This window comes from Arvicanthis niloticus, chromosome 23 (genome assembly GCF_011762505.2).
Source record: "Arvicanthis niloticus isolate mArvNil1 chromosome 23, mArvNil1.pat.X, whole genome shotgun sequence".
In the NCBI taxonomy this organism is placed as follows: domain Eukaryota; kingdom Metazoa; phylum Chordata; class Mammalia; order Rodentia; family Muridae; genus Arvicanthis; species Arvicanthis niloticus.
Window position 1 is genome coordinate 6,062,759 of NC_133430.1, and position 8,505 is coordinate 6,071,263.

Genomic DNA, 8,505 nt, shown 5'->3' on the forward strand with positions numbered 1-8,505 from the left:
CTATATGCCACCTAGTGGTGGCTGAGTGCAAGGGCACTTCATCCTCCCCTACTGACAGGAGCAGGTCCAACACTGCCTGTGTCCTTCCTGTCTGGGCTGCTGTCTGGTTTGGGACAACTGGGTCAGTTCAGGGAATAATGAAGCTGGTATCTCCTGAGCAAGTCAGTCCCATAGTAGCCTCCCCAAGGGCTAATGAGTCAACAAAACCACAGGCGTATATAGTCCTTTCTTTTTAATAAAAGTTTACAAAACACAGCACTGCCTGCTTGTGTATGTCCCTGGAGTAAAACCCTTGTCTCAGCAGGTGACCAAGGAAGCTCATCCAGCTTGCTTCCCGGAACACCCAGCGTGCTCTCCCACCCACCCTTCTACTCAGTAAAGCTTGTTCCCGAGGCTGCTGGGTGAGGGCAGGATCCAACACAGAGATAGGCAGAACACCCCAGGAAACTGCACGGGGGAGGGCCAGAGTGTGTTCCTGCAAGTGATCAGTAGCTATCTTCTGACTTCTGAACTTATGGATCCAACTGTGAGCCAGGTAGGGGTCAATAGGCACCTGGTTCCAGCCTACAGTGTCCCCAGAAACTCCATGGAGACTGGCTCTGCCCAAGGACATTCCTTCTGTCCACTCTATCAGATCTGAGCGCACGAGTTATACAGTAGTTTGACAGAGGTCCTAGGAAACTAACATGGAACTGGGAAACAGTGCCACGGAATTCTCAAGTTCTAGTACCAAAGCAAACCAGTAAGAAAATGTAAAATGTCTCATAAAGGTACAAAGTACTGCTTTTAGCAGACATCGTTATTAAAGAATGCCATTTTCAGGTTTCGTGGAGAAAAGATCTTTTTTTGTGGAATGGTGATGTAGCGCCCGTTCCCTTGGAGTGGTGTCTTCAGAAACAGGCTGTAGGTAATCAGGCGGCCCTGTCTGCTGCCGGACGTCCCTGAGAGCTGAGAGGAAAGTGGTCATCAGGTATGAGTGTCTGACACTAGAGAAACCTGGAGAGGCACACTGCACACCCCGGAGCCCCTCTGTATTCTCCTTCTTGGTCTCCCTCTGCAGTTCAACCAGAGATACATCCAGGTAGAAAGGGCTGAGGACAGAGGCCTCCAGAGTCTTCCAGCTGCCCCCGGTGGATTTTACAAGTTTCCACCCTCAGAGCTGCTACTGGGCACTGCCCCAAGTACCATGCTGAAGGATGAACATTCTAAATGTCTTGCCGCTCAAAGATAACTACGGCCTTCCTTCAGAGGTTTCTGCCTTCTAAAGAGCGGATGGACCGTCTTCTGGGCCCTCTGGCATCATGCCCTGTTAGTTTATAATGACGACTTTTCTTGAGCCACAGAACCCATCATCTGCCCCCAGGGTATCAGCCAAGGCTGCAGCCCACCTCAGCGGGGTGGCACCACATTGTCCTGATGCGTGGTTTTCCACACAGACCCTCGGGATTGTACCCTATCCCCTCTCCTTCCCTCTCTCCTTCCCCTCCCCTCCACACTACAAAGCAGATCCCTGTGCACCTCCTCCAGCCACTGCCTTACCATTTTCTCCTGGGCACACACAGAGCCCTTCCTGAAATGCCTGGTTAGTGAGCAGAAGGTCCAGGTCCAGACAGGCCTGCTCTCCCTCCCTGGTAAGAGAGGGGTAGGAACGAGGCCCCTTTCCTATCCACACCTCTATCCCTGCTGGGCCCTGCTATGATCATCTGATGGGCTGGCTGCAGAAGGACCCCCTCAGCCTGAGAGCCACTCCTCAGATCTTGTAGGTGCCCTGCCAGCCTCTACCCAACTCAGTGACAGGCATGCTGGCCTCTTGACTCCCATCCCTCTGTCCTCGGGCGCTCTTAGTTAACAGTTCTGGTCCCTAACACTGGGGAACGGGGCTTCTGACTGCTCACCTTGGTCTGAATCAGGGCTTTGCAGTGGTGTAGGTGAAAGCCACTGACGGCCAGCAGCTCCTCCGGCTTTCTGAAGTCAGACCCTTCCACCACATGGCCCTGGCCTCCAGAAAGGCTCTACGGAGAGAAACCCATTACAGCATCACCACTTTCATTTTAAAAGAGCTTGGCCTTAATTCTGGATGTCTTGGGTCCCTTAGGGGTCAGCCTGTGCCTCCCTCCCAGCCTTGCCTGCTGCCTGCTGCCTGCTGCCCATCACCTGGCTCATGAACTGGGATCCGCCTCAGCTTTCAAGCTGTGGCTTGATTGTGTTTCTAGAAACCGAGGTGATGTAAACAGAATTCCTAAGTCCATATGCTATCTGCATTTAGAGGAAAGCTTTGGGCAGTGACTGGGCTCAGAGGAGGCTTTCGGAATGCTGCCTTCATGGTGGCATTACTGTGCCTCAGTGAGCATGGTGGCGAGAGCTGGCATGCCTGCTGGGTCTCACCTCACGCTGCTGAGGCAGGTACTGCACCATGTTTTTGGAGGTTCAGCCTCCAGAACTATGACCCACATGAATGTGTAAATGTTATAAACGATCTGCTCTCAGGTTTTTGTTATAGCAGCAGAGAAAGGACTAGACACCGCTCAACAGAATGTCGTCATGGCAGCCTCACCTCCGGGGAGGACCGATTGCCTGCAGCCTGCTACTCAGGAGCCCTGTTTCCCGGCCTCAGGTTGAGTTTTTTTCTGCATCATAAGGCCCGGCTGACCTCCTAGGTGAGGTGTGGATGGACAGGGGCTTGGGGAGAGGTCTTCCCTCTTCCCAGTTCCTCACTCACTTCCTGACTAGCCTAGTGGCCTTGGGCTGATAAGGTAACCAGTCCACATTGTTGCCCTCATCAGGGCCGGGCGGCCTCCCTTCTTGGCCTCTTTAAGTTTCCCTGTTTAAAGCTTTGCATACTATTTAAGAATGAAAAGACTTTTGCCACCTGGCCTCTTCTGACAGGTGGCTTTGCTCTGGAAACTCAGGAGCTTAACCTGTGCACGCTCACACTTCACTGTCTACGGCTGTCCTCCGGTCACTTCCTGAGCCTTTCTCTCCTGCTGCTCTGTCCTGGACTTGGCTGGCTCCTACCTCAGGCATCAGGGTTACTTCCTGGGGCCACCATGTGTCTAGGGGGCCACCTGGTGGCTTCGACCCTCACCTAAGGGGCCTCTCAAGGAAAACACCAAGCCAACCCACCATATTGCTTTATATGTCTCAAACGTGGCCAATCCCACACATGCCACATATTCATATAGAACTTGCCCTCATCCCCCACCCTGGCCCTACAACACACCACCTGTCAGCAGGCACCCACCTCCTGCCCATCCTTCCCCACCTGGTTCTGCTTCCTTTAGCATCTCACCCACAGGGTCGCACTTCCTGGCATTCTGCTGCTGACACAGCAGCCCCTCCTTCCATTAACCCCAGTCCACATGCACACTGTCTCCTCATGCCTGTTGGTGTACACGCCTATGGAGTCTTGCACACGTCTACAGATAGCATGCTACCCAAGAGAGGCAGGACACCCCTCTGCCCTCACGCCACACTCCAGTCTCATTCTGAGAAGTGAGTGATACCAAGACCTTGTGAAAGATGGTTTTTCCAGTGCTGAGAGCAGGCAGATATCCCTACAACAGAGAGTGTCTGTTCGACACCACCCACTCTGTCCCAAGTGGGCCATGCTAGTTTGGCTGGCACAGTGCAGTGTCTACTTCCCTGTGGCCATTTCTTAAATAGAAGATTCCCACAAGCTCCCACGCTGGGGGATGGTGGTCAGCTGATAGCTTTTCAGAAGTGATCGGATCTGAGGATTCATGCATGGTATTCATGCATGGTATTAATCCACCAATGTGTTCATAATACAACAGCATTACTGAGAAGTGAAGAGAGTTTTAGGGGTAATGCTGGTCGAAGGAAGTGCAGCATGGGAGGTGTGTCCTTGAGGGCTATAGCCTGCCTTGGACTGCTATAGTAACAGCTTCCTGTTACTGGTTCTCTGCTTTCTGTCCACTCCAACAGTTTCTGTGACACCTTTCATCTCACGGCAGGCCCAGAAACATGGAACCGGCCCACCACAGGCTGAAGCTGCTAAAACGTGAGCCAATATAAATCTTTCTTCTCCTCCAGTTATTTTGCTTGGGCGTGTCACCACAGCAAGCAGAGCCTGGCTGCCACCCGACCCAAGCTTCCTCACCTTCTGAGCAGCATCTACACCAAGGACAAGAAGGAGGTTTTCCCGACAGTGAGATTCACTCCAGAGACACCTCGAAGCAGACACAGTGTCACTGTTCTGAAGGGCTCTCCAGAGTTTCCTAGATTCAGAACTGGGAGAAAGATGCAGTCATAACAAGACGCTTCAAAGTCTCCAAACCATCCCTAAGGCTCAGGCCCAGCTCTCCTCTCTTGTTAACCCTGCATTCACTATCAACATGTCCTCCCTCAGATCTGTCCACGTGTGCCTGTGCAACTTCTCAGAGAAGCCCTGAAGCCAGATTCACTGGTGTTACTCAAAGAAGTGACAGCTGTACTGGTCACAGATTGGATGCTCACAAACTAGGATGCATGCTCAGGAGAATCAATGAAGAAACACACAGAGGAACGTGAATTGTGAATGTGGGTACTGTGCACCGCAGTGTGCCAAATGCTGGTTCTCTCCTTCTTCCAAACACTCAAGTGTTTCTGAACATACAAGAGCCTTCCACCCTAAAGTAACACCCATCCTCCTGTCCCAGTGTGTCTTGCCTTGCCAAGCCTGACACCTGGGCCACCTTGGGCCTCTGAAAAACTTGTCAGTGGTACAGAGACACCACTAGCCTGTTGGGGCTGCCCAAGGGCAGGCTCTCCCCATAGGCTATGCTTTACAGGAGCGCCAGACAGCTAAGCACTGTCGGTCAAAAGCTTAGGGCCCCCGTGGAGGGTCTTCCAGGCAGGTTCTGGGTTGGCCCTGTGTGGTGGTCAAAACAGATATGACTAGAGCCCAGAGTCTGACAAGGTTCTGAAAACGCCCAGGTATGCAGAGAAGTACACGTGCCAGCTTTCCCTGGGCCGTGGGTGACAGAGCCTTCTCACCCTACCTTCTCTTCACTCAGTGCCTCAAGACAATCTCTCTCTTGTCAGGCCCTTAACATTGTTACTGTCAGTTGAGAGAATGTCCCTACCATGGACAGCCAAACACAACTATGTGTGACTTTTCTCCAGAGGCACAAACAAGATAACCCTGAAGGTCAGCAGCTGTCCCTGAGGCACTTCCTAGGATTGTGGCTGAGGGTCAGAGGGTGTCAGGGACCACCGAGCCAAGTTGCTAGCAGCAGCCTGAGAGGTCACACCAGGGGCACTACTGGAGTATCCATCTGTGCTGCCAGGCCCTCTGGGATGCTGTGGCCCACAGGTGGCTACAGGTACACTGTACCCTCTAAGAACAACCAGAAAGCTTTGTGAGGCCACATCAGCACACAGGAAACGAAGTCGCAGTGCTAACACGAGTTCTGATCTAAGTTCATTACCACAGTCTAGGCACAGATGCGGTTTCCTCATTGCTTGTTTCTAAGAAATGGTCCAAAGAACAAGCATCTTCAGTTGCCTGTTCCACCGGGACTTCTTGAAACGCAAGCCTAAAAACCTTCTCATAGCTGAGAGCGGACTGGAAAGGAAGAACATCCCAGCGTCAGGTGCAATGTACATACATCTAGGTAACCTTATTTCAAATACTCCACTCTAACATAAATGGTTTTTTGTCCCTGGTTGGTGTTGCCATCACTGATGACCAATGATGTCGTGCCTCAGAATCTCTAGGCTATGTAAAAACACAGTGAAAACCACAGGCACATCTAAACTGTGTCGGGGACACGTGCCGGACACTGTCCCTGTTTCCCGTGTCAAGGGAAGTCTGTATGAATGATAAGGGGAACACCTTTCACCGGGGACAGCTGTGGATCAGGTGGGGTGGACAGTCTCAATCAGGTGGTGGCAGAGAGGGGGACTGGCAGGTGTTTAGGTTTCAGGTGAGCGTCACCTGTGCCCGAGTGCTGCAGTTCAGCCGGGGTGCACTTTCCTACATTCATCCAGTGTTTTCTGTAAACTTCCCATCATGCACAGGTGTTTCCTAACACTTCAACCGAGGTGGAGAAAGTGCTCGCTTCAGAACAAATGTTAAGGTTACAGGAGCAGTGGCTCTCACTGCAGGTCTCAATAGCAGGCTATCCAGTCCCCGCCCCCTCCACCCCCTTTCTTTCTACTTATCCTCATCTGTGTTTGGGGTGAGCCACTGTGTTTGGGGTGGGAGGAGAATGGCTCAGAGGCAGTTACGGAGGCAAATGTGTGGTCAGCTCTGAGGGCTGCGTGGGACGCTGTGTGAGTCCCCTGACCAAGCCCTCTATTCCTTTTTTTGTTTGTTTTTCGAGACAGGGTTCCTCTATGTAGCCCTGGCTGTCCTGGAACTCACTCTGTAGATCACCTGGTCTCGAACTTGGAGATCCGCCTGCTTCTGCCTCCTGAGTGCTGGGATTAAAGGCGGGTGGTACCCTGCTTCCTTGTTCTCCTCTTAAGAAGAGGACAGCCAACCACACAGCAAAAGACAAACTAGGTGAGAAGAGACGACTCCAAGGCTAGCCAGACCCCCGTACCCCCAGTGCACAGAGGCCTGGGCAAAGTCTAATGGCTATACAAAATACTTCCCACTCAACCACAGAAATACCTCTGAAGATAGGCCAGCAGCAGTTCCTGTCACCCAGGGTCCACCCTGCTGCACCTGGCAAGAACCGCCCTCTTTGGGGACTGAAGGGGTTCTCAGGGGTTGACATTCCGCGGCTCTCCGAAGGAGTTCAAAAGATTGAGAAAACTGCTCAGACTTAGCTGAAGACTCCCGGAAGCCTTCGAACTCTCCCCACCCGCCGCTGAGCTCCCCTGGGTGTAGACGGTTGAGAGAGCAGGTGGGAGGACCCTCATCCAGCCTGGAGCTGTTAGCGTTCGCGTTCGCGTCCGGCAGAATCACGGGACCGTCGTAGCCGATCCTCCTCCGTTCCAAACCATCGCCACTCTGTCCTCCAGCTGTCTGGTGGAGGGACCCCTCTCTAGGTTCCTCTGCGAGGTCACTCACTGACTCTCTCCCCACCTCCTGCCCGCCTTGCATCTTCGTGTGGCCAGGCCAGCCGACCCGAAGGAAAGCTGCTCTGAAAACATGCAGCTGCTGAGCTGGAGCTGCCCAGGGCTTCCTGGGAGTGTTCACGTGCCTCTGTGGAGTCGACCCCTCCTGGCACGCGCGGGTGACTAGTCCGGCACGGGGGCGTGTCCTAGGGCCAAACAAGTGAGGCGAAGGAGGGCCTGTGGGCAGACGTCTGTCTGTCCTGGTGGATGAGCTGCAGAACCCAGGCTGCGAGGCCGGAGGCTGAGGGCAGGGAGCTCGGGGATCGCGTCCCAGACGGGAGTCTCGCAGGCTCCGGGGCCAAGTCCGAGGCACAGACAGAGGGGGTCCTGGGCTCCCAGAGGCCCGCAAGGCGCGTACCCACCTTCGCCGCCGCGATGCGCCTCCCGGCGCCTGGCGCGGAGATACCTACGACCAGCTTAGCCGGCAGCCAGCGCCGCGCGTTGCCCGGCAACGATGCGCGCCCGCAGGCTTCCGGCGTGCTTCAAGTGACGTCAGCACGCCACCGTGTGGCGTGGCCAACAGCGCCCCGCCCATACCCGTCCTCTCCTGACCGCCACTTGCAGAGGTGGGGATGCTGGCTGCACTGCAGTGGGACGCAGCCTGCTATCGTGACCGACCTTTCTGTCTTCCCCGCCCTACAAATGTCGGTGGGAGCTGTTCTCTTTTTATTATGGCGCCCAGTGCCTGTGTGTCCGATGTGTCCCTTGTAGTCGCATACCTGGCCCGGGAGTAAGTCCACAGCCACGGTGCTGGCCCCTCATCCCACACCTTCCGGCCCTGGTTCCTTGCGTTCCTATTGGATACTTTCTCAAGACTGGAAGCTATGGGAAAAAGTCTGTCTAGCTGATTTAGTCCAGTTCCACATTCCCTTGTGGAAGAATGAGCGTCTACGACCTGCAAAGTAGGAGAGTCACCGTCCTGCTTCATGTGCTCACAATCTGGGGCCTGGTCACCAGCCGATCCCAAGGCAGAGCAGGGTCAGTCTTGGTCATGGACAGGCAGAGTCTCACAGGCTCCTGTAGGGCACTGACGAACTAACCTGGCCCCTCTCCCAGCCCCTAGCCATAGCAATCCTTGGTCCTTTCCCATCTGTCCCCATTCTGAGCTTCATAAAGTCAGCCTTCAGCCGTCATATCTCTACCCGAGTCACTCCAGACTAACAGCCGTTTAACAACCTCCCCTGAGAAAGAGGTGGGTCAGGCCTGCATCTGAACCCAACTTCAGCCCCTTCATCTGTACTCACACCTCCCCCCCGGACTTCCCTAGGCCCTGCTCTGCCCTTCGTATGAATTACTCAGTCCCTCATTTCCTGCCTCCTCAGAAGAACTACTGGAAAATTTGATTTAAAAGTGACAAGATGAGATCATTCGCTGCGTCTTGGACCGCAGCCTCCCCCATTCCCCTGGGCAGGCGAGCCTGGCACTGTTCTCTGAGCC

At 54.1% G+C, this 8,505-nt stretch overlaps 1 protein-coding gene across 2 annotated transcripts; it reads right to left on the reverse strand.

Moving 5' to 3' along the window:
- Positions 1 to 217: 217 nt before the first annotated feature.
- Clba1 (clathrin binding box of aftiphilin containing 1) lies at positions 218 to 7,532 on the reverse strand. Of its 2 annotated transcripts, XM_076920992.1 has the most exons (6): positions 6,620 to 7,532; positions 5,430 to 5,566; positions 4,121 to 4,250; positions 1,896 to 2,012; positions 1,540 to 1,628; positions 218 to 948 (listed from the first exon to the last, which is right to left on the reverse strand). In XM_076920992.1, the coding sequence occupies exons 1-5, from the start codon at positions 7,052 to 7,054 to the stop codon at positions 1,584 to 1,586; spliced, it is 864 nt and encodes a 287-aa protein (XP_076777107.1). In that variant the 5' UTR covers positions 7,055 to 7,532; the 3' UTR covers positions 218 to 948; positions 1,540 to 1,583. The 2 variants fall into 2 exon arrangements, with proteins under 2 accessions (XP_076777107.1, XP_076777106.1); XM_076920991.1 differs by lacking the exon at positions 1,540 to 1,628 and having other exon boundaries at positions 6,620 to 7,515.
- Positions 7,533 to 8,505: the final 973 nt, after the last annotated feature.